The sequence below is a fragment of the Pygocentrus nattereri genome, chromosome 12, assembly GCF_015220715.1.
Source record: "Pygocentrus nattereri isolate fPygNat1 chromosome 12, fPygNat1.pri, whole genome shotgun sequence".
Classification (NCBI taxonomy): Eukaryota; Metazoa; Chordata; class Actinopteri; order Characiformes; family Serrasalmidae; genus Pygocentrus; species Pygocentrus nattereri.
The window spans coordinates 8,839,265-8,865,787 of record NC_051222.1 but is presented as its reverse complement, the minus strand read 5'-3'; the positions used below and the strand labels follow the sequence as shown (position 1 = coordinate 8,865,787).

General features: G+C 39.1%; 1 protein-coding gene across 2 annotated transcripts in view; it reads left to right on the top strand.

The window, feature by feature from the left end:
• si:dkeyp-9d4.3 (caskin-1) overlaps positions 1-26,523 on the top strand; it is an 84,448-nt gene that overhangs the window by 15,654 nt on the left and 42,271 nt on the right. For both annotated transcript variants that reach the window (XM_017721008.2, XM_017721009.2), the window contains exon 2: positions 21,925-21,976. In XM_017721008.2, coding sequence (XP_017576497.1) covers positions 21,925-21,976 — 52 coding nt within the window. The remainder of the gene's footprint in view (positions 1-21,924; positions 21,977-26,523) is intronic.

Here is a 26,523-nt window from a genome sequence, read left to right as displayed (position 1 = left end):
TAGGCAGTCTATGTTTTATAAGTTTTTCCCAATATTTTAAACTTGGCATAGAAAATAGAAAAAGAAAGAAAATTAGCATATATAAGTTTGTCCTGTGTAGATGACATGTTAACTTTTTTTCACCCAGAAAATTAGCAAAACTGTAACGATGGGGAGCGATGTTGAGGCGGACGCATGTGCGGAGCTAAGCAAGATTTATTATGGGCAAATCCAAAATCAGGGTCAAGACAGTCCAGGGTCATAGAACCAATACGTAAAACAGGAGAGACGAACATAGTGCCAAAATGAAACAGGATCAAACAAACAATGGAGGCCAGAAGAAACACCAAACAAAACAAAACAATTCAAACGGTACTCATCAACACATCCAATACATCAGGAGCGGAGTCAAGAAAACAAGGGTGCCAGACTGGGAGGAAACCAAACAAAGAAGCACATGGACATGTAAACAGACACACATGCAAGACCAAAACACAAAGCACATGGAGGAGTGGGAGGAGCCAATCGTGACAAAAACATGTATTTTTGGGGTGTTCAAACTTTTACATACAATTAAATGCATTATTTGCATATATTTAATCCAAAACTTTAGCCTCAGATATAAAATGTTTTGCAGGTTATTTTGTGGCACGAATTCTAGCATATAACCAATTATTAGCAAAACATATAGAATTATTGTCCAAAAAAAAACGCATGTTGTTACCCCATGGATGTAATGCAAGTCAGCATCTCTGAAAAGTCCCCCGAGAAAACTCTAGTTGTAGTATGCAGATGATTGTTCAGGAAAAACTTTACATGCAATAAAAGTAAACATTACCTTTTGTGAGAGATAAACAGTTCCCTTAGCTAATGACTGTCATTTGCTAGCTAGGTTGTTTTGCTTGTACTCTGGACATTAAATGAACTCCATTGAAAACCAGAGGAATTTGGGGTAAGTTTGTAAGGGGTGTAGTCTTCTTAGCGGCTGCAATCCAGCACCAAAAGTTTAACCAGCTGTCCCCAGGTGTCTAAGAAGATAACAAGTCCTCATCACCACCAAGTGCCAGTTAGCTTTGTTAGTTAATTACCTCATCTGAAAAGGTAGCATCAGTAACTCAGCCAATATAAAAATTAGCCAATGTTCCATGGCGGTTCTGAAATGTCAAAAGTTTCAAACTGCATGTACTGCTACATCATTTCTGTCAACTAAAAATGGGCTTACAGCAAATCAGGAATTTAGGCAGAAATCTTTTTTTTAAACTTTATCGCGCGTAACCAATTTTTTTTAAGCTTTACACATACCAGAATATCAAAATTAGTTGATGTGCACATCACTAGAGCAGTTTTTCTTTCAAGTAAATATCTGTCCATACCAGTATGACTCATCATTATGATTGGGGGGAAAGGTGGAATTCTGGCCTTAAATGCTAAATGGCTAAAAATCACAGCCCTAAAAAAAAATGACAATTCATGTCTAAATAAATGGTAAAGATGCACAATAAATTCATTAGGTGTGAAAAACTCCAAGATGGAAGGCAAAGTTATTTGCATATGTGAATTTGCATGTGTGTAAATATATATATATATATATATATATATATATATATATATATACATATATACATATATATGTGTCTGTGTGTGTGTGTGCAACTATCTATCTATCTATAAAACCACATCTTGCTATCTTTGGAAGGACTACATCTCCTCACTATGGTAGGACATGTCAGTTTTGCTCAAATGAAGACATTTGCTGGTCCTCACTTGTGCATGTGTTGTTTTCACCACAAATGACTTTTTTTGGACAGGAAAGTGCAGGAAAACGGCCTTTTCCTTGCTGAGGTTAAGGTTAGGATTAGGTTTAAGTGTAGGTGTAGTATTATTTGGCTACAGTAATACAAAAGTCAATAGAAACCTAGATGTCCTCAAAAGAAACGTTAGTCAAGATTGTGTGCACACACAAACGCCTGCATGCATGCATGTGCGTGTTAGTGTATGTGTTAGTGTGTGTGAGTCTGTGTGTGTGGTCATGTGTCAAGGCCTGATTTATGTGATTTATCCTCTAAGAACCTGTGGCTGTTGCGTATGACAGTGTGGATGTGGGCTCTTGTAGGAGGAGGGGTAATCCTAGCAACACGACTGAAGTATCTCTCACTCAGTTGGCATTATAAGAGTCACAGCTAGCAAGTGCTACACAGTCTTAAGCGGTGCATGAGACTTTATTTCTCATCAGTTCCACACAAATATAAGGTTTGTTGTGTCTGTTTGTATGCTGGCTTTGATCAATTGATATTATTAGATTAAAGGAATAATCTGGCGAGTTTCAACCTAATCTCTGTATCTTTCACTTTTGTTGTACCATTGATAGCACAATACCACATTTGACATGTTTCCTTTTCTTCACAAAACCACAGAACCATTAACATGAAACTCAATTATACAGCTGTGTGCAAACTTTGAATGCTCTTGGGAAAATTACATGTTGAATTTTCAAAGTGAAAATTAGTTGACACTCTCTGTTCTACGCTGTTTTTCTCAGCAGGGTTATATTAAAACCTCAAGTATTACAGTATGAGTCTTGTTTCATTACGTTTTGGATGGAAACAAAAGAGTTATGTTCTTGAAATGCACAGTAGATTTGTTTTTCTCCATGGTATCATGATATATAAACCTAAGCAAAGTCTTCTACTGGTCAGGACTTCAGGAGGTGAAGAGAAGTCCTAACATTAACTGAAAATGTACTAAGGGACAGATGAATCAACCAATCATGTATTGATTTCCAATAGACAGGACCAAATTAGTGAGAAGCAATGTCACTCTAGGCCTGGAAGTTCTAGATATGTCTCTGACTGTTAATACGAGCAACAGTTGAATCAATAGGTTGTTAGAACTAGAAAACTGCAGCAGCAGCAGCTCTAAAACAGAGCTCACTGCTGAAAGTCATTGTGAAATGCACAAGGTAACATATATGCAAATATGTCTGTCACAAGCTTAAAGTAAAACTGGGAATGTCTTTTAGAAGCTTTAAATATCTGTGTTTATTCTAAAACAATTCAAGACAAGAAATTGCAAACAAATGACTAGAATCCCATAGAGGTGCAAGCGAATGTTAGCATTGTGGATATTATAGATGTGGGTTTTTTCCTTGTTTTTTAACCAAGATTTGTGTAATGCGCTAAACTAACCAGACGCTCACGAATGTGAAATATTTATTAAGAAGGAGTGACTGAACAACAGCAATATCTAAGCCAGGCTGCATTAAAACCAAGAGCAGCAAAAGGATATACATGGACAATAAACTACAGAAGAAGTCTGAAAACATGAGGAGCGAGGCTAAAAGAGCAAATAAAACGAGACAAAAGATAAAAAATGAGAAACTATACAGGTAGACAAAGGTCATAAACACAGAAAGATCAGCCAAGGTAAAGAACCAAGGTTGCAATGAAGGAAAGAAATAGACAGGTTCATATAGCAAATAGGAAATGAATGTCAGGTGTAAAAAGTTCAGTAATCTGGTGATGTGGATCTTGGGAGAGGACCACGATCGGTTGAGTCTGTGTCTAGAGAATTCCAGGAATTGTTGAGAGTAGAGTTGATCAAGGCAGTGGGGAGACCCGATAGCATTAAATTTTGCCATTCTACTCAAATGACTACAGTACAGAGCCCCTAACGGGTTGTATGATATTGCATTCCCTCGCAAAGGTTTTGCGTTCTCTTGGAAATAAAATGCATTACAGTGCAAACGTTTGCAAAAGCCGTGCTTTGCTTAAGCTCAGATATGGAGCAGCTCATTGAATTTTAGGTTGATTTTCAATTGAAATATAAAGACATAGTGTCGCTTCTGAAAATCAAGCATGATTCCGCTGTTAGTGAGCACAAACTGAAATGCTTGCTGAGGGTCCTCGAACAGTAAAAGGTACATTTACAGAGATGGCAGCGAACAATAGCTGAATAAACTCAGCATAGAATGGTGAAACTGGGAAAACAGCTTTTAACGTTAGCAATGCTAAAAACAAAATCTCTATTGTAGGCATTGTGGCACCTCTGGTCCTATGTTTGCTTTCCTGAGGAGCCTATCGCTGTTGTCGGAAGAAAACCTCGTATCTCCAAAATGGTAACTTTACAGGAGAAGAAAAAATCTACTTTACTTTTAATGGAAGTCAATGGAACCAGAATTCATTGAAAGTCATTTTGGGCTTTTTTTTTAATCCATTCGTCATGAAATTTTGTCACAATGTAAAGGACAACAGGCATTTTCAAAATATGTCAAAAACAGAAAAACAAAAAATGGAGATACGAGGTTTTCTTCCGATAACTGCAACATATTTTGGCGAGGGATTGCAAAACATTAAAAATAATGCAATGTCATTAACTTGTATTTTTTTTTTTAACCATGGCTCCGTATTACAGACCTGTTTTCCAAGTCCAGTTTTTTTGGGTTGAAAAGAACGCACATCAGGTTTTGAAAACGAACACAAGTCTATGAATTCCATCTTTCACTCCGAACCTGACCGACAATTTTCTGAGCTGTGTGGATGTGATAAAATAATCAGACTGACCAATCAGAGCTCCACTGTCATGGTTACAGCCCGAACAAACATGCATCAAGATGGCGACTCATCTTTCTTACTAAATTATATGACAAGCGACATTATTACACTGATTATAAAAATGTGGTGGTTAGAGGAAAAACATGGCAGGCCTTAGCTTAAAGAATGGATAATGAGAGAAAGAGTAACTGTAAATAGCATTTATAGTTTAACTAGGTGCATTCTGGGCTGTTAATGCCCATGAAGAACTCAACCATTACCTTATCAGGCTAATGAATGCTGGAGTAGAATGGGGTGAACTCAGTGTGTGCGTTGTTTAGTGCTTAAAATAAAACGAGGAATTAATCAAGGAATACATTTCATCTTCCTCTGTCGTCCTCTGTGCATCGGATTTGATGTGAAGGTCCCACTCCATTAAAATGTGCATGCGTTTTTTTATCCTCCTCCAAATAAGTCACACTTGGTGCGAATAGGCCTTAACCGTCATAGCATGCCTACATGTTGACCACTGTTGAATACTGATTGAGTACTTTATTACTGACACCTCACCAGGATTAAGTACTCAAGCACCCACACATCCCTACCACACACGCTTTTACATATTCTCCAAGCTCAACACACAATTGACAGTCACGTGTGTCACATGTGAGGTCAGAGAAGTGGAAAAAAAGCCCCCCCCCCTTCTTTGTCTTCCTCTCTGCACAGTCAGCCTGGTCAAGCTCCAGGCCATTGCTACTTTATCTGGACATTCACTAAAGAGAGAGAGATGGTGGGGGGAGTCTGTGATGCAGTGCACATGTGTAAATATAGCACAGATACTAGCTTTTTCCTGCATTGAAAAGGCTTTGGTACATGTAACCTGACGCAAGGATAATGTGAATCCAGCACTTGGTGACTGTTAAAGGAAGATTCCACCAGCTTTTTCAAATTTCTGCGTATTTTAAAATAAAAGTCAGCGTGATTGGTTAGCGGAGAGAAACTTGCAGTCCCCTTCTTCACAGTATTGGTGACAAGAACCAGGGGTCGCCATGTGTACAGTGCAAATATATCCATTATATTTACTATTCAAAGCCACCAATTAACCAGTTATGTTGACTTTTTAAATGTAATCTTGATTAGGCTAAAATAGTGATAGATCTATAAATATATGGTGCCTTTGTGGATTATTTGGCATTACGATGTACCTTTCCGCCATAAAAAAAAGATTTTAGGTTAAAAGCTTGTCTTGAACTATTGTAAAATAATGTCTTAGTATATTTGTCATCAGTTCATGTAATAGCATTCTGTGTGGGAGATTTAAGAGGCATTAAACTCTCCAAAAACCCCATATGAACAGTAACAACAGGACCCAGCTTCCCTCGCCCGGATTAGGGTTGCCGCGGCCTCACCCTGGAGGCTTTGGCGTTCCGATCCTCGGCTACTGAAACTGGTTCTTGGAACATGGAACGTTACCTCTCTGGCAGGAAAAGAGCCCGAGCTAGTGTATGAGGCGAGATAGCAACTAGTTATAGTTGGCTTCCCCGATCTGTACCTGAGTGGTATTTTGATATTGGAGTTCTGTGCTCGCCACAGTCTGTCCATAACACCATGTTCGAACACAAAGGTGTGCATAAGTGCACATGGCATCAGGACACCTTAGGTCGCAGTTCGTTGAGGTCGTGTGTTTTGGACACCTAGGTGAAGAGAGGAGTGGAGCTGTCAACCGATCACCACCTAGTGGTCGCAGTTCGTTGATCGACATAGTTGTGTCATCGGATTTTCGACCGTGTGTTTTGGACACCTAGGTGAAGAGAGGAGTGGAGCTGTCAACCGATCACCACCTAGTGGTGAGTTGGATCAGATGGAGGGGGAAAACACCAGACAGACCTGGCAGACCCAAACGAGTTGTGAGGGTTTGTTGGGAACGTCTGGCAGAGGAACCCACCAGAAAGATCTTCAACTCCCACATCTGACAAAGCTTCGACCACATACCGAGGGAGGCCAGTGATATTGAGTCCGAGTGGGCTCTGTTCCGTGCCTCCATTGTCGATGCAGCCGATCGGAGCTGTGGCCGCAAAGTCGTAGGTGCCTGTCGTGGTGGCAATCCCCAAACCCGCTGGTGGACACCTCGGGTAAAGGAAGCCGTCAAGCTGAAGAAAGAGTCCTATAGGGCCTGGTTGGCTTGTGGGGCTCTGGAGGCAAAAGATGGGTACCGAAGGGCCAAGCGGATCGCAGCTTCGATGGTGGCTGAGGCAAAAACTCGGGTGTGGGAGGAGTTTGGTGAGGCCATGGAGAAAGATTATCGACAGGCACTGAGAAGGTTCTAGCAAACCGTCAGCCGCATCAGGAGAGGAAAGCGGTTCCTGACCAACACTGTATACAGCGGGGCTGGGGGGCGACTGGGGATGTCGTTGGATGGTGGAAGGAATACTTCAAGGATCTTCTCAATCCCACCAACGATCCTTCCCCAGAGGAGGCAGAGCTTGGAGATCCAATCGAGGGTCCGTCCATCACTCGGGCTGAGGTAACCAAGGTGGTTGGAAAACCCGATTCTGTTCACAACTTTTATGGACAGAATTTCTTGGAACAGCCAAGTGGTGGAGGGTGTCCAGTGTGGTGGCCTCAGGATTTCACGTCTGCTTTTCACAGATGATGTGGTTCTGTTGGCGCCATCAGGCCAGGACCTCCAGCTCTCTCTGGACCAGTTTGCAGCCAAGTGTGATGTGGCTGGGATGAAAATCAGCACCTCTAAATCTGAGACCATGGTCCTCAGTTGGAAAAGGGTGGAATGCTCAGTCCAGGTAGGGAGTGAATTCTTGCCCCAAGTGGAGGAGATTAAATATCTTGGGATTTTGTTCACGAGTGAAGGAAGCCTGGAGCGAGAGGTTGACAGGCGGATTGGCGCGGCATCTGCAGTAATGCTGCCTAAACCGGTCCGTCATGGTGAAGAGAGAACTGAACCAGAAAGCGAAGCTGTCAATTTACCGGTCAATCTACGTTCCGACTCTCACCTATGGTCACAAGCTTTGGGTAGTGACCGAAAGAACGAGATCGTGGATACAAGCGGCTGAAATGAGCTTTCACCGCAGGGTCGGCGTGCTCTCCCTTAGAGATAGGGTGAGAAGATTGGCGATTTGGGAGAGGCTTGGAGTAGAACCGCTGCTTGTCCACGTTGAGAGAAGCCAGTTGAGGTGGTTTGGGCATCTGGTAAGGATGGCCTCTGGATGCCTCCCTAGGGAGGTGTTCCAGACATGTCCGACAGGGAGGAGACCCCGGGGAAGACCCAGGACACAGTGGAGGGATTATATCTCTCGACTGTCTTGGGAACGCCTCGGCGTTCGACAATCCTGGTTAGGGCCCCAAATGGCTAAAGCTGGCCCTGCCCATCACCATCACTATGGACAACTCTGGAAAATTTCACAACGCCGAATAACTTTCTTTACATTTAATCATTTTTATATGCAGACATTTTGAACAGGTGGAAGGTGGAAGGGGTTAATAATGTTCAGGTGTTAGTGTGTTTTTATATTTTAAAGCAGTTCTACTGTCTTAAGATAATGCCAACACTGTAAAGTCACTTTTCCATATAATCTAAAAAGAAAATTGTATTTATATGTTTACAGCAGGGTGTGCAGGCCTGAGAAAGGAGGAGGTGGTTTCTGTGTGTGTGTGTGTGTGTGTGTGTGTGTGTGCTGTTCAGATTACAGTGCTTGTCCCAGATTATGTTCTAGAGCAGGGAGATTAAAGGACTTTAAAAAAAAACAAAAAAAACAGGGTGGTATGCTAGACTTCAGGGCCTCCTTTTGTCTTATTATTTCTTTCATAAATACATTTTAGTAATAAAATACATAAAACATACAAACTACTAATTATACAGTTGTTAAAAATTCAAATTCCACATTGTTTCCAAAATTTTAAACATTACATTTTTGCACCATGGTGACTGCACATCAGGGATGTCCCAACCTGATCCATCACAGAAAATTAATTCCAAAAATGGTTGCGACATATGTTGCTTGATGCCTGAGACACTGTATTCTGATAGTTCTGAGATAAAGTTTTGACCATATTTTAAAAAACATTAACGGCAAATGGGTTCATGCAGGAAGTTTTAAGGCAAAATATCATCAATTAAAATCAAAATCGTACTTTTTTCTTCTAATTTATCACTATTTTACCATCAACAGCACAGTAAATAACACAGAAGACCATGTAGGTTCACCATTGGTTTTGAATATTGAATAAAATTGTCATTTACATGGCAACCCCAGGTTCATATCATCACCACTGTATAGAAATCTATATGTTTCTCTATCATGAACCATTTGACATCAAACCACTCTGAATGACTTTGTTTACATCTCATTGAATCATGCAGGAGTTTTGATAGATAGGTGGAGTCTCCCTTTGACCAATTAATTTCAACTGGAATGGTTATAAAACAACTGATACTGAACCACTAAAATATGCCTGGATTGACTCCAATACAGACCATAATGACCAGGCCCCTTAACGTCTTTATTACATCCCTTATTCAAGTAGTTATGCAAGTTTACACCCATGACTCATAGTTATAGTCATAAACATAGTCATAGTCATATACCTCTGCCATTAGCATGCATAGTCATGTACTGCCAACAGCAAACATTTGACCATAGTCATGCGTGTCTGCTATTAGCATACATTTGACCACACAGTCATATACTTGCAATTGTAGAATCAACTATGAGCTCTCTTTCCTATCAAAGAGAATTTGAGAAGATTGTGAGGCCTTTTGTCAAAAAGTTGAAACGGAAGACGTTGACCTTCCAAAAGGATAATGATCCCAAACGTACAAGTAAATCCACCAAGAAATGGCTCAAAAGGAAGAAGTGGAGGGCTGTGGAATGGCCTAGTCCAGGGAGGCACTACTCCAGTCCTGGAGGGCTGGAGTCCAGCATGGTTTGGGGGTTTCCCTGCTCAAACACACTCACTTAACCTGGCAATTATAAGATAAGTGTAATCAGGTGTGTTGGAGCAGGTAAATCACCACCTGGGCATCAGCCATCCGGGACTGGAGTTGTGCACCTCTGGCCAAATTAAAGAACATGAATTCAAATCCCATTGAAATGCTATAGGGGCATATCAAACAGGCTGTATATGCAAGAAGCCCCTCAAACATGGCACAGTTGAAATAATTCTGCAGGATTCTGAAGAAATGGGCAAGGGGGCAGTATCAGTTACTAAAGAACTTAATTTTTCAGCAGACAAAAAAACATTACATGGGTCATACATATTTCTTCACATGACTTTATTTAGTTGTTGAAGCTGAAAAATGAATAACGTACTTAAGGGTGGGACTTTACTACATTTTTGTTAATGGAAGGCCATTTTTGGATGGGAGGATCACTAGCTTCTTTGCGATGGGGCTCTGAAGATCCGAGAGCATGTTCACACCTTGCATTAATGTGTTTCATGTCTCACTCATATCCAAAAACACTGGACAGATTCCATTGTAATTCCAGTGTAATTCCATAACTTTTTTAATTAAAATGCAGCCCCAGTGAGTCCAGATTAGATGTGATTGTACTTTCCCTGTGTAGAAAGCACTTCAACATGTATGTCGTTTCTTGTTTTTCTTTGTTTGCTTTTATCCCCTTGGCTTGGCATGGGTGCTTTCATCGGCCTGGGGTCATAAAGGTACTAGGTTTAAGGAATTCCAGCAGCACTGCTGTGTTTGATACACTCACATCAGCACAACGCACACTAATACACAACCACCATGTCAGTGTTACTTCAGAGCTGAGAATGATCCACCACCCAAATAGTACCTGCTCTGTGAGGGTCCATGTGGGTCCTGACCACTGAAGAACAGGGTAACAGAGTATCAGAGAAACAGATGGACTACAGTCTGTAACTGTAGAACTACAGAGTGCAGCTATACAGTAAGTGGAGCTGATAAAATGGACAATGAGGGTAGAAACAAGGAGGTGGTCATAACGTTAGGCCTGATTGGTGTACACTCGTGTTAAATGCGATCAAGGTCTGTCTCTGCTCACAATGCATCCTGGGAGTGTTTGCACTGGGATTTTTGTGCAGTCAAGTGAAATCTAAGCGTGATCCAATGCAAAAACGCATGGTAATGCAAGGTGTAAACAGGCCTCTTCTTACACTCCTGCATATTGTCACTGTCCAATGAGAAGCAAGTATTTCCAAAAGATTGACGTTACAGTAGAGTGACTTTACTTTCAGTGTAAGAAATCAGAGATGCTGGCTTTTGAACCTTTGCGCTGATAACAACCCGGACATCTTTAGCCTCTTTGGTCCGGAGGACACGACATCCATGATTTCCAAAAACAATTTGGCTTTCGCTTTGCATGGCAGAGTTTTAACTTGCACTTGTAGATGGAGCGACGAACTGTGTTCACTGACAGTGGTTTTCTGAAGTGTTCCTGAGCCCATGTGGGAATATCCGTTACAGAACGATGTTGGTTTTTAATGCAGCGCCACCTGAGGGGTCGAAGGTCACGGGCATTCAATGTTGGTTTCCTGCCTTGCCGCTTACTTACAGAGATTTCTCCAGATTCTCTGAATCTTTTGACGATATTATGGACTGTAGATTATGAAATCCCTAAATTCATTGCAATTGCACTTTGAGAAACGTTGTTCTTAAACTGTTGGACTATTTGCTCATGCGGTTGTTCACAAAGTGGTGAACCTCACCCGTCCTTGCTTGTGAATGACTGAGCCTTTCAGGAATGCTCTCTTTATACCCAATCATGACACTCACCTGTTTCCAATTAACCTGGTCACCTGTGGAATGTTCCAAACAGGTGTTTTTTGAGCATTCCTCAGCTTTTCCAGTCTTTTGTTGCCAGTGTCCCAACTTCATTGGAACATGTTGCAGGCATCAAATTCAAAATGAGTGAATATTTGCAAAAAATAATAAAGTTTATCCGTTTGAACATTAAATATCTTGTCTTTGTAGTGGATTCAATTGAATTTAGGTTGAAAAGGATTTGCAAATCATCGTATTCTGTTTTTATTTATGTTTTACACAACGTCCCAACTTCATTGGAATTGGGGTTGTAAATACATGTTTTTCATTGGACATTCCTTGCTCAATCAGATCTTTCTGCTGCATTCATTTCACTCCTTGTAAGAGTGGCCTAGTCCTCTACGTCATGGTTGAACTGTACGATCATTGCTTGTGTTCTTGGGTGTCACATGATTAACTTAAATCCCTCTCTGCTGCATTTGGAATGCTGACTCCACTGAAAGTTGAATTGTTTTCGGTTCTTTTGCTCATGGACGTGGCACACAGCTGATGTAATTTGGCCTGCACTGGTACTCCTCACTGGCTCTTAAAGCTATGGTAATGCTGACTACATCTTACTCAGCGCCCTCAGGGGGATGGAAGCTCAGTTAGTCATGTTATCTGCACGGTGTGCCTCTTGGTCCCACATCAGTATCAGTAAGCATGACTGATTGGTCATGCTTTTGACCTGAGGCAAGTCTTGTATATCCTTTTAGAATGATTATAGTTTGATTACGGTTAAGTGGAGCTGGTGGAGCTGGTCAGATCATTATAATTGCAAAAAACTGTATTATTCAATATAGTCTTATTTAACTGTTAAGGCACCCCTGGTCAAATTCCATGTTTGTTGATCTGAATGTTTGGCTGATTGTTAAAGTTAGCCCATGTATTTCAGGCCACACTTCAGGACACACCAGTAGAAATGTCCTAATAATGTCCCAAATGTAAGATATTCCTGCAAAAATACATGTAATTCTATATTTTGCTCCCAGTATGTTACATTCAGCCATTCAAAAGAAATTGTGCAATGACATTTGTTGAAAAATGGTATTTTAAAGGGCCTGTATTTTACATTTGTCTATTTGTAATAATTGAACACATTGCTATTTTGCACCCTCCCTTTACTCTCTTAAAATAACAAAAGTTCTGTTCCGGTTGGCTGCCCTGCATTGTGCCTCACTCAAAAAGCAGCTCAAGTGGACCCACTCCTTAAAAATGACTTCAACATTCCTAAACGTTCCTAACTTCAACATAAATAGTAGGAGCTAAACTGCTGTAGGCTATATAAACAGTTGGATATATGTAAATGCATTAGCTTCAGTAAATTCAAAATGCAGCTTATTTTATATATATGGACTTCAAGGACTGTGGAGTAAACAGTATGTAAATGAACTATATGAGCTGTAACTTTGGAAATGTTTATATAATACACCAGACTCCTCTACTTAAAAAATAAGACAAGGAAAATTCCAGTTTCTGTGTTGTGGACCCTTTAGGTAAATCATGCAATTTGACTAGGGGTGTCCAAGCTTTTGGACTTGGCAAACAGACAGGAAAAACTGAATTATGTGAAATGTCTGTCCTCCTAGATCTGCCTCAGTCAACTGTAAGTGCTGCAAGGGACACTGAGTGCTGAAGTATGTAACACATAAAAATCTCCTATCCTCTGTTGCATCACTCACTACAGCGCTCCAGACTGCCTCTGGAAGCAACATTAGCACAACAACTGCGAGTTGGAAGCTTCATGAAATGGGTTTCTATGGATGAGCAGTTGCACATAAACCTAAGATCACTATGTGCCATGCCAAGCGTCGGCTGGAGTGGTGTAAAGCACACCGCCATTGGACTCTGTAGCAGTGGAAACAGGTTCTCTGGAGTGATGAATCCAAAGTACTAATAGTAAAGTTTGGTGGAGGAGGGATAATGGGCTGGGGCTGTTTTTCAGGGTTTGAGGACCTCAGTTCCAGCGAAGGGTGATGTTAATGCTACAGCACATAAAGACATTTTAAACAGCTTGTGGCAAAAGCTGTTTTGAGAAGCCAAACTCCACATTAATGGCCATGGGTTTGGAAAGGGATGTCCATCAAGCTCATGTAGGTGCGATGGTCAGCTGTCCACATATTTTTGGCCATATTGTGTAGCTTGAAACAGAATTTTCTGCCAATGAGAAAAAGTAGATAGATCAACTAAATTTAACATGATTTTACTTGCTAAGACTCATAATGCTTTTTCAGCTGATGATGGATGTTATTTATTTATTTATTTATTTGGGCAGGCTAAAGCTTTTTAGAAGATCCTGTGTTGTAACGTATGGTCAGACCACATGATTTTGTGAATAAGAGCTACATCCACACTCATAACACAGATCTGACCACATTTCTAATATTAGTCATGTGCTTTTTGTTGGTATACGTATATTGTGTGTGCATCTCATATGATGTTCAACTGACAGTTTTGACATGATCCTGACCCACTTTTCAATTTAAAAAGCAGCTAAAGGAATATATTGCGGTCATAAGCATTTCAGAAAAGGTGTCACATGGAGTGGAAAAATAAAGCTGACTACATTAGAGAGGGCCTCGGGGTGAATTATACTATTTATGGATATCCAAGCAATTTTTGTGTTTATTTAGCTCTATTATTGCTGTCCTTATTGCTGCAAGCATGTGAGCACTGATTAAAGCAGGTCTCTAATGCATTTCCAGATTTAGAGTCTATGATTACTTTTGTATAAGCCTGATCAAAGTCAATATAGGTAATTCTAAAGAAATGTCCATTTTTGTATCCCTAGTATTTGCAGATATATTACACTTGAAAAACATGTTGGGGTTACAATTTATATATGAAATAAAGGACATAAAGAAAACAAATGCCAGATAAATATTATAAAATATATGAGATGAAAGTTGTTGTCCCCAGGCGTCGTGTCACTGGTGTTACTCTGTAACAAATAATCTCTTATTTTGAAAAATCACACTAATGACATCACTCGACTTCTTTTTACCTGTTTCCTGAGGATCTATGAAAAAAGCACATGGTCCACTGTGTCTTTCAATTATGAGACATTTTCTCATTTAGCTCATGATTTCATATGAAAATTTTAGCTGAAGTCACTGGTGTGAGCGACTTTATTCTGAGGTTTTTGTGAAAACATATAATCCATTTGTATTCTATTACATGTTTATGTGGATATTCCATGATGGACAACATGTGGTTTGATGCTCTGTAGCATCAATTTTGCAAAACACATTTTTAATTAAAATGTCTCTGGCGTTACCTTTCTTATATGTAACACCAATGACAATCGGTAACACCAGTGACTCCTATGGAGAAATAAAAAAGTGGCCGTTTCTGTAGAACGACTCATATCACAGTATTTTCCAAATATATCACTGCATTAAATTATATGTAAGGGTGTGTTTCTACAACCCCAATTCCAATGAAGTTGGGACGTTGTGTAAAACATAAATAAAAACAGAGTACGATGATTTGCAAATCCTTTTCAACCTATATTCAATTGAATACACTACAAAGACAAGATATTTAATGTTCAAACAGATAAATGGCGCAAATGTGATGGTATGGGGGTCTGTTAGTGCCCATGGCATGGGTAACCTGCACATCTGTGAAGGCACCATTAAAGCTGAAAGGTACATAGAGGTTTTGGAGCAACATATGCTGCCATCGAAACAACGTCTTTTTCAGGTCCTGCTTATTTCAGCAAGACAACGTCAAGCCACATTCTGCACGTGTTACAACAGCGTGGCTTCGTAGTAAAAGAGTGCGGGTACTAGACTGGCCTGCCTGCAGTCCAGACCGTCTCCCATTGAAAATGTGTGGCGCATTATGAAGCGCAAAATATGACAACGGAGACCCCGGAGTGTTGAGCAACTGAAGTTGTACATCAAGCAAGAATGGGAAAGAATTCCACCTACAAAGCTTCAACAATTAGTGTCCTCAGTTCCCAAACGCTTATTGAGTGTTGATAAAAGGAAAGGTGATGTAACACAGTAGTAAACATGCCCCTGTACCAACTTCTTTGGAATGTGTTGCAGGCATGAAATTCAAAATGAGTGAATATTTGCAAAAAAACAATAAAGTTGAAAATTAAATATCTTGTCTTTGTAGTGTATTCAATTGAATATAGGTTGAAAAGGATTTGCAAATCATTGTACTCTGTTTTTAATTATGTTTTACACAACGTCCCAACTTCACTGGAATTGGGGTTGTACTTTTAGTTGGGCACCCGATTGTGCAGACCAAAGCAGAAAATGATACATTGTTGCATTATAGATTTGGTAAGCATTAACCCTGATATATTTTGCATCAAATCAAAAGATGTTAAACATAGTCATACAAGTGCTAGGTCACAGTGGATCGTAATTGTGAATGTCAGCCAAACTTTATGAATCATGCTGTTTTGTAATATATTTAGGCGCTTTAGCCCTTTATTAGTAACACTCTACTAATGTTGGGTAGGTCCTTGATTTGCTTTCAGGACAGCCTCAGTTCTTTGTGGCATGCTCATCTTTGGTCTTTGTTGGCATGTTTGCATCATGCAAATTAAAATTTTTCATGCTGGGGCTGAATCTCAAATGGCTCCCTGCTCCCTACATAGTGCACTACGTAGGAATTTAAATACTGACTCCTGCAGCCCAACAATGCAAACTAATGCTAAAATGGTCATTTGGGATTCATCCACATTCATACTCGACAAGCAGTGCACTATTTGACAGCAGAAGCTAGAATTTCTAAACTTAGTTTTACAGAGCCGCACTGTTTAGCTGGGGCGTACGGACCTGTTTCAATTCAGCCTGGGTTTGATGCTGCTTCTGACTGAAACACAGACATTTGAAGCATGTAAGCCATTCAGGTGACATTCTTTAGACTTTTATATTGCCATTTTTCAGTGAATCATATTGTGAGTAACGTTAGTTTAATTCAAGCCTGTGATATTAATGTTTGCTATCTTTTAGCCTGTTGGCTAGCTGGCCAGGCTAGTTCTAGATAAGAAATGACCTTTTCAGCTTCTCAGTGTGAATGAAAGCAGGTTCTTACTTCATCACTACACTCGGTGCTCCGTGTGATCAGCGTTACAGTCAAAGAATAATCCATTAACAGCAGAAGGGTTTTTCGTACTGTGGCACAGTAATACAGAGCTCAGTTGTTAGGAGGCCATAGCCGTGGTATATTGTGGATTTTACAATGGATTCGAACGCGGCTCAGCAAATCAGATTTTGGGACCGGAACTATCTGTTTTGTAATAATGCTTAACCCATCAAATTACATACAGTCATATTCAGACATTTGGGTTGCATGCTTTTAGTTCATTATCTAAGTGGACATGGAAAACATACATCTGTACATTTTAATACACAATTACTTTTTATTTGCCGAATTTCTTAAAAATGTTGCTTGTTCAAAAGGTATGCAACACTTTATACTTCATGTTTTCATTTTTATTAAAAAATCTTTTTTTTAATGTTTTTATTAAATCAAATGATTAGAAACTTTCAGTAAAATTGCAAAAAAAAGACATATTTAGGTGTGTCCTATAGATGAAATGCAGAGCGACTTTGAATATCAACAAAACATGTAATTTGACGGCTTGTTTAGACTTTTACATACATGTATACCAGCCTAGACAATATAACAGCCAACACTAGCATAACTCCCAAGTTTAAACCCAAATGTCAACGCATAGAACATGTATCATCCTGGAGCCTGAGCTGACACCGGGCAACTGATCATTATCATCGTGATTAAGGTCAAGGTTTCCATGGAAACAATCTCCTATGAGTTTGCAGCGATAATGATATGAATAATTTATCATGCTGAACGGATTATCATTCTGTTCCCAAACACCTCATGCTGAGTGTGTATGTGTAGATGAAGGCATGTGTTTGTGTGTGCATGTATATGTGTGTATGTGTGTGTGTGTCTGTGTGCATTGTGGCTTCCTTGAACTCCTTCTGTCTATACGACTGATTTCACCTCCCCAAAGTTACCACAGAGATTTGGTTTCATAGCAACTCCAGGTGAGGAGTTGCCATGGTATTTTCATCATGTTCTGTAGTTCACATCACATTGGCACTGAGTTGTCAGGTCGATACTTGTTGGAACACCTTTGAATGGCTACATGATACCTACTGTCGAATCTAGAATTATTGGCTTCCATCAAGAAAATGGTTAAATAAAGAAGTATAGTGATTCAAGTGTTCCTCAAAAATATTTGGACTAATTGCTTGCCATTTGTTTAATAGGAACCATCCCTAAAAGAGTGTTCTATGTTAAGAAATACATATTTTTTAAGAACATTCAAAACTAAATTATTGGCAATTCTAAAGAAGTTTCTTTTTTTTTCCCCATAATTTGGGGAAAAAAATTATTCCACTTTCCCTGGGGTATAAATATGGGGTTACACACAATATGTCATTTTCAGCATATGTTAAACTTCAAATGAGATGGAACGTTGTGGACTTGCACATATTTAAAAAGTGTTATAAAATGAGTCATAAGTTGGAATTATCTTTAAATCGGCGCTAGGCAAGACTGGGTATTTAGGGACCTCTCTGGTAAAAATACGTAATTGCACGCAATATGTAGAACAGTGTTTTGTATTGTGGGTTGTGATCTGGACCTTTCCCCGATTGGGGGAATCCAAGCACATTGAAAGAGAATTCATTGAGAGCTCAGGCAAAACTTGGTGAAAGACACATCTTCCAAACGTAATTTGAATGAAAGTAATGATCTGTTGTAGAGGAATTATCTACTGTTACCATCATATTCTCATCCGAATAATGTTGAGTTTGCTGTTTGAGACCTAAACATCGTGTCAGACTTTCTTTTTGAGCCTTTGCATGTGACATTACTATGTAAAGATGTATGACATGGTCTGAACAACTCTCACAAAATCCTGAACTCTCAAAAGACCCAATGCCACTGACTTTTAATTCAGGCTTTACAGAATGACTAACTGCACCATGTTTTAGCATGACTCAGTAATGCTACTTCTTTTCAGTTTTAACCAATGAATCATACATGCTGATGCTTTTATCACAAAGAGTGTTAAAAAAAGTTGTCAGGAAGGGGATGCATACTGCATGCATGTAGAGGAATCCAAAGATCAGTCTTAGAATAGCACAGTTTTCAAGATGCCACCTCCATGACCATAAGCTTGATGGAAGAGTTCCATAAAAGAAGCTTTTCCTAAGAGCAAAATGTCATTAGAACTACAAATGGAATTGTGTGATGTTGGTCAGATGATACCTTATACACCTGATACCTTATGCAAATATGATGGTGGATCGTTGGTGCTTTGGGGCTGTTTTGCTAAAAACAGCTAAAACTTGGCCATGGGTGGACCTTTCAACAGGATAATGACCCCAAACATGCATCAAAATCCACACTGTCACGATTGGCCCCTCCCAGTCCATGTGTTCATGTTTTGGTTTTGCCCATGTGTGTTTTTGTTTTGGTTTAGTCCAGCCCCTTGTTTTGTAACTCCTCCCCTGATTGTCTCCACCTGTTTTCCACCTGTCCCTCGTTATCCCTGTTGTATTTAAGCCCACCCAGGGTACCATAATAGTGGCCTAACAAAACCTTTGCAACCACCTGGGATCCCATAGTAGCACCCTAACAACGCATTAGTAACCACCTGGGATTCTATAGTAACAGCCTAGCAACACCTTAGCAACCACCTGGGGTACTATTACAATGGCCTAGTATCACCTTAGCAACCACCTGGGATACCATAATAGTGGCCTAACATCACCTTAGTAACCTCCTGGGATTCTATAGTGACAGCCTAACAACATCTTGGCAACCACCTGGGGTACCATTACGGTGGCCTAACATCACCTTAGCAACCACCTGGGATTCCATAGTAAAATCCTAGCAACACCTTCGCGCTCATCAATACACAATTGAGCTATATCTTTGGAACAGCTCACGACTGGCCAATGGCTCTGAGATGTAAGTCATGTGTTTCGATGTGTTGCATCCTGGGAAGTGGAGTTTTGTGGGAGATCAGCCTCTGCGCTGAGCAATCTGGAGGGAAGTGGGACCTTGCAACCCTTAGTAAACACCTTGGATATGATAAAAATGGCCTAGCAATTCTAGTGTGTGTGTGTTTGTGTGTGTGTGTGTGTGTGTGTGTGTGTGTGTGTGTGTGTGTGTGTGTATATGTGTGTGTGTGAGAATGAGTACACAAGTCCTGCCAGACCTGGCAGGACCACCCTCCATTTGTGGGCTATTGCTGTTCAATTAATTCTGCTATTTTGGAAATTAATCCATAAAGAGCACTTAACAGGCTAATATATCTTAATCAATTCCAAATTAATTAAGCTGTAACCTCCGAGTATGAATAATAAAAAGGCATTTAAGCATGCTGAATAGATTCATAAGCAAGTGAAATATATTGGAACAATCATTAACGCCCAATTCATGCACTCATGCGGGCGCATGCACAATATTGTTGTGGAATTATAGAGAAAAGGCTTTTTCAAGGTTATTTCTCACTGCATTCACATACTTTTCATTCTCTCGCTCTCATGTTTTTTTGTTTTTTTTTTCCGTGTTTCTCCACCCCACCTCCCCCTCCCTCACCCTCTCTTTTTCTGTCTCGCACTCCCTCTGAGAAAGCTGCCATCTGGACCACTCTCATTTTGGACGCACATACACATGCACGCACAGTAAATCTGGCATGCTGCTTTCACATCTGGAGATAAATAAATAGAGCTACAGAGACGTAACGGTAACGGCGACCGCGACTGCGACCGCGTCTAAAGTATACATTTAAATACGTTGCTGTTGTTAGTATTTTTTCTATTGCTGTTTTTTTCTTTACTCTGATTCAATCTGGTGTGTTTGTGATGTGTGGTGTGTGTATGTGTGGTTGGCTAATGAACAGCTGTGATGAAGGCTTCACTTGTGTGTAATTAAGAGCACATCTACCTGCTGGTCTGGGGGATCCCCTGCACTTTCACAAACTCTTCTACATGTTTACCTGCACTTGTGCTATATCACTTGCACTATAAAACTGATAGTTCTGGTTCTAAAACCAGAGTTGGTGTAAAATATTTGACATATCGCTGTTGTCAGAACAAACCCCCGTATCTCCAAAATGGTAAATTTACATACATTTACATACATACATAGATTAAAAACATGCTTTACTTTTAATGCAAGTCAATGGAACAAGACGTTTTTCCAAGTCATTTTATGCCAAAACCTGAAAAACATCAAAGATGGACATACAAGGTTTTGTTTTTTGGCCACCTCACAATGCGTGCATTCTGTATTGCTGTGCCAAGTTACACAAAATCCTTGTGCTGTTAATGAAATAATTTAAGCCGGGTTGACAAACTGTTGCTGCACTTCTTTAATTATTATTATTATTCTATTCTACCTGGAAAACTATAACAAGGGTTTAACACCTTAACAACCACCTGGGATTCCATAGCAACTGCCTATCAACATTTAGCAACTTGCCTTGCATACCATGACAATGGCCTTTGTGACACATTATCAACCACTCTGAATGCCATAGCACCCACCTAACAACACCTTAGCAACTACCTGGGATATCATAGCAACTGCTTATTAATGTTTAGCATCTGCCTGGGATAAAATAACAATAGCCTAGCATCGCCTTAGTAACCACTCTGAATAGCATAGCGACCACCTAACAACACCTTAGTAACTATCTGGGATAACATAGCAACTGCCTATTGACTTTAAACAGCTGCCTGGGATACCATTACAGTGGCCAAGCAACACCTTAGCAACCACTCTGTATAACATAGCGACCACCTAACACCTTAGCAACTATCTGGAAAAACATAGCAAATGCCTATTAACATTTAGCAACTACCTGGGATACCATAACACTGGCCTAACTACCACCTTGAATGCTATAGCATCTGCCTAGGAAGATTAGACTCTTTTGACTCTGTATATTTAGCATCTTACGGTCTCTATTATAGAAATGAAAGATCAATTGCTTTTATAATGACATTGCAATTTATGCAACTCGCAAGAGCTGCACTTTATATTATTTATATAATACATTATCAACAACATTGTCTCAACAAGTTTTAAATGGAAAATGTTCGACTAATAACACAGCTTGAGAGCTGCTTGTAGATGGGTTTGACCAATGAGAAGCAACAAAACACCCTGCTCTGTATATGTGACATTAGAGCGTTCAAGCTTCACGCCAGAAAAAGTGGATATTCTGGTCTTCTTGGACAAAAAAAAAAAGAAAACGAGACTGGAAATTAATTTAAAGAAAATGATAAACCACTGTCATAATATTGGTCAGAAAATGAGAAGAGCTTTTCCCCAAATAGTTCAGCTGTGCTGTATTAATTGCTTGGGTTTAAAGTGGTCATAGCGCAATCTTTGTAAATATTTAAGGCACGAATACTTCACTGTGTTTATATTTATTTATTTATTTATTTATTTTTACTGTGAGACCACAGTGTGAAGTAATTCGGTCCATTTTGTCAACCAAGAAAGTGACTCGCAAATTGTTGCTAGAATTTATGAGAAAATGTCTAATTACAGTTTTAAAGCAGAAGGTCTAACATTTATTTTGTCCCTCTTTGCACTCTTTAGAGCTCCTGGGTTCTGCCAAGAGGGTGAACGTGAACTTCCAGGACACTGATGGGTGAGTTTGATTAATGTTTTGACCCAGCCTGTACATGCACTGTTAAGCTGTGCTTGTGAAAGTACTGAATGTTTAAAAAGCTTCTTTTTTCAACTTACAAAAAGGACAGAGGGGCATAAAGGGCATAAATCACCTCCACAAATAGCAGAAATAGGCTATTTAAAAATATACATGGAGAGAAAAACTGCTGCCATTTGTATGTCTTACTGTCTGAACAGTGTGGAACCCGGCAGGAAGGTTACATTGGTTGAAAGTGTTAGAATGGGTTGATCTGTTAATTTATGTAGTTTATTAATACAACACCATTTTCAAAAAAGCAGAACGTAAATAAAAATAGAATGCAATGATATGAAAATCATGTGAACCACATTTTTAAAGGAAAATAATACAAAGACAACATATGAAATGTTGAAACTGAGCAATTTTATTGTTTTAAGAAAAATATATGCACATTTTTAATTTGATGCCAACAACATGTTCCAAAAAAGTCTTTTTACATCACTCTGTAAGCATTTCGGAACTCAGAAGGCCCACTGCTGTACTTAGAAAATGAAATGTTTTCACTTTCTTGTTTGATATAGGATTTCAGCTGCTCAACAGTTCAGGGTCTTCTTTGTTGTATTTTTCATTTCATAATGCACCAGATGTTTCAGTGGATGACAGATCTAGACTGCAGGCAGGTCAGTTTAGCACCTGGACTGGATTAATATGGAGCCATGCTGTCGTTATACTTGCAGGATGTGGTTTGGCATTGTGCTGCTGAAATAATCAAGGCTTTCCCTGAAAAAGACGTCATCTAGATGGCAGCATATGTTGCCAAAACCTGTATATATTATTCAGCATTAATGGTGCCTTCACAGATGTGCAAGTCACTTGTGCCATGTGCACTAATGCTCCCCTGTACCATCATGAATACTGGGTTTTGAACAGTGCACTGGTAAGCTGCAAGGTCTTTAGCCTGGAGCACACAGTGTCCATGATTTCCAAAAAGAATTTCAAATACTTTACTTTGTCAGACCACAGGACACTTTTCCACTTCCCCTCAGTCCATTTTAAATGAGCTTGGTACCCAGAGAAGGTGGCAGCATTTCTGGGTCCTGTTTATATATGATTTCATCTTTGTGTCTTACAGATTTAACTTGCGTTTGTGGATGCAACCATGACCTGTTTTCACAGAAAGTCGTTTTCAGAAGTGTTTCTACAGAATTATGTGTGTTTTTAATGCAGTGCTGCCCGAGGGCCCAAAGATTACAGCCAGCAAACACTGGCTTTTGGCCTTGTCCCTTGCATACAGAGATTTCTCCTGATTCTCTGAATCTTTTAATGATATTATGTACCGTAGATGATGAAAAGCAAAAGATCTTTGCTATTTTATGTTGAGAAACGTTATGCTTGAATTGTTGCACTATTTGATCATGCAGTCTTTCACAGAGTGGTGAAAACCTCTCCATCTTCACTTCTGAAAAACTCGTTACACAACTTTCCAAGCCTTTTGTTGCCCTTGTCCCCGTGCCCCCCTTTTTGTAACATGTTGTTGGCATCAAATTCAGAATAGGCATATAAAAAAAAAGATCTCAGTTTCAACATTTTATATGTTGTCTTTGTACTATTGTCAATGAAATATAGGGTTCAAATGATTTGTACATCATTGCATTTTGTTTTTGTTTACAGTTTACACAACATCCCAACTTTTTTGGAAAGAGTGGTTAATAAACTGGCTCAGCATGTGTGGAGCTATCTTTGTGCTACAGTGTTTCCTATCACTGTGTAAAAGAAACTCGATGCTGCCGTTATTGCTGCATTTTTGAACATGCACACACATTCAGAGCATATTTCACATCACTGTGGAAACACTTTTTATGGATTTGCTTCATTCATAGTCATACATAGTCATATGCATGGCTCTTGATGTTGTTGATTTTCGAAATGAACATATTTATCTTTGAAATTTATCTTTGAAAACAATTGTTTTATGTACACAACTTTGCTGTTACATGGTTGCTTAAATATATTATGAAGCAGTTATTAATCCCAGTGTTACTGAGCTGTTGCTAAAGCCTGAGTAGACTGATACAATGTGATGATCAGTTGTTAGTGTTACTGAGCTCTGCTAAAGCCTGAGGAGACTGATAAATCAATGTGATGATCAGTTGTTAGTGTTACTAAGCTCTGCTAAAGCCTGAGTAGACTGATAAATCAATGTGATGAATCAATTATTAATCTCACTGTTGATTCTCTAAATGAAATACCCTCAATGGGGATCAAATGTACACATTTTTAAGCACAATTACTGCTTATTTGCTGAAATTTCTTTGAAAACAATGCTGTTACTGTTTTATGTACACAATTTTGCTGTTACACAGTTGCTTAAATATATTATGAAGCATTTTGAACTGCATTTTTAATGGAGTGTGCCATTTTTATATATGCTATGCACAGTCAACTCCATAATTATTGGGACTTCTGGTAAGGAGATGAAAAAGTCATTGTGGTTAATTAGCTTTTACATTGAAAATATCAGAGAAAATAAACTTTTATTTGATGTAATTTTACCTATGTCAAAATTGTTGGCAGCATTGCATTCAGTATTTTGTGCAAGAACTATTATTATTATTTAACAGAAAGGCACAAATAACACTTTTTTGCTTTTCATTTAAATTGAACATTGTATTGATAAAGATGAACTCAAAACTTGTGTAAATAATGAAAACATGAATATGATAATGGACATCTTACTGGAGGTGCAATTACTCTATTTGTAAGCTCAGTTACTCTATTTGTAAGCTGAAAAATGTCATTTGGTTTGTGAATAATTCCACATGCCCCAGCTTGTATGCAAAGTACAATGCAGTGCAATCATTGTCAGCAGTGACAAGCTCTGTCTACTCAGTGGTGTTGGACAGCTTACTAGTTAACACTGTTTTATGCAGCACATCAATGTGAAAATTAGATCTGCTACTTGAGCTGATTGAAGACATGCTTCAGCACCTCCAAGGGGTTTTAGTATACCCTAGTTTTGTTGCAAACAACGTAGATGCTGATGAATATCTATTAAAAGAAGTTTTTATTTTGTGCAAGATTTGTTTTTGGATTGGATCAGATACATTTTCCCTCTTTTTCATGTTTATACTGACTTAATATTTAGCTGTGATGTGATAATGTGATGATCAGTTATTAATCTCAGTGTTACTGAGCTCTGCTAAAGCCTGAGTAGACTGATAAATCAACATGATCAGTTATTGATATCAGTGTTACTGAGCTCTGCTGAAGCCTGGGTAGACTGATAAATCAACATGATCAGTTATTAATCTCAGTGTTACTGAGCTCTGCTAAAGCCTGAGTGGACTGATAAATCAACGTGATCAGTTATTAATCTCAGTGTTACTGAGCTCTGCTAAAGCCTGAGTGGACTGATAAATCAACATGATCAGTTATTGATATCAGTGTTACTGAGCTCTGCTGAAGCCTGGGTAGACTGATAAATCAACATGATCAGTTATTGATATCAGTGTTATTGAGCTCTGCTAAAGACTGAGTGGACTGATAAATCAATGTGATGAATGAATATTAATCTCAGTTTTACTGAGCTCTGCTAAAGCCTGAGTAGACTGATAAATCAATGTGATGAATGAATAGTAATCTCAGTGTTATTGAGCTCTGCTAAAGCCTGAGTAGACTGTCATGATCAGTTATTACTCTCAGTTATAATTATCAGTTATTCTGTCAAGATTAGGGTTAGATTTGTTTACGTTACCTAGTAATGCAGTGTGAAATGTTTATGCAGTCCTAAAGTTGAGATTTTCTAGCCCTGGTCCTCTACAAAAAACATTTTAATGCACAAGTACTTTTTATTTTCTAAATTTACTATATTGGTAAAGTTTGGTGGCATGTGAAAACATTATAGCACATTTTGTGTTTTTTGTGTTTATATTTTTCAGTATATTGAACTATGTAGTAAAAACATCAATGGAATAGAATTTGTTCAATATAAATTTTAGAAAAAATGGCGTATTATAATATTTGCAGACCAGTTGGGAGCTCAATTAAAGACGTTTAAGAACAGCCAAGAACAGCTATTCCCCTGAATAGCGTAGCTTCAAAGTCCTCCAGCTTACTCATTTTAACTGACCATGCTTCACCTAGATTAATTCAAATAGCCGCGATATATTTGAATAGGTTTCATATTTTTTTGAGATCATTGCTGTTTAAGAAGCGTTGTAACACTCTTGCAGAATGTCTGATAAATTAGTTTCCATGTGACTCGGCACTTAATGATTTGGGTTGATAGGTTAATGAATGGATGAATGATGCAAAAGGGTTTGACTGATGCATATTAGGAGGCAGCAGTGTGTATGTGTGTGTATGTGTGTGTTGCTGGGGGCTGTGTGAGAGAGAAAAAGCTCTTACTCATGGAAGTAGGTCAGAGCTTCCCGCTCAGTTTGGCAGTGAGGGAGTGAGGGAAACAGACCTAGCTGCTCTGAAGTGAACAATACTTATGGGCTGTCTTAACCACTCTATGATGGAAAAGCGTAAAATTGCATTTGTAG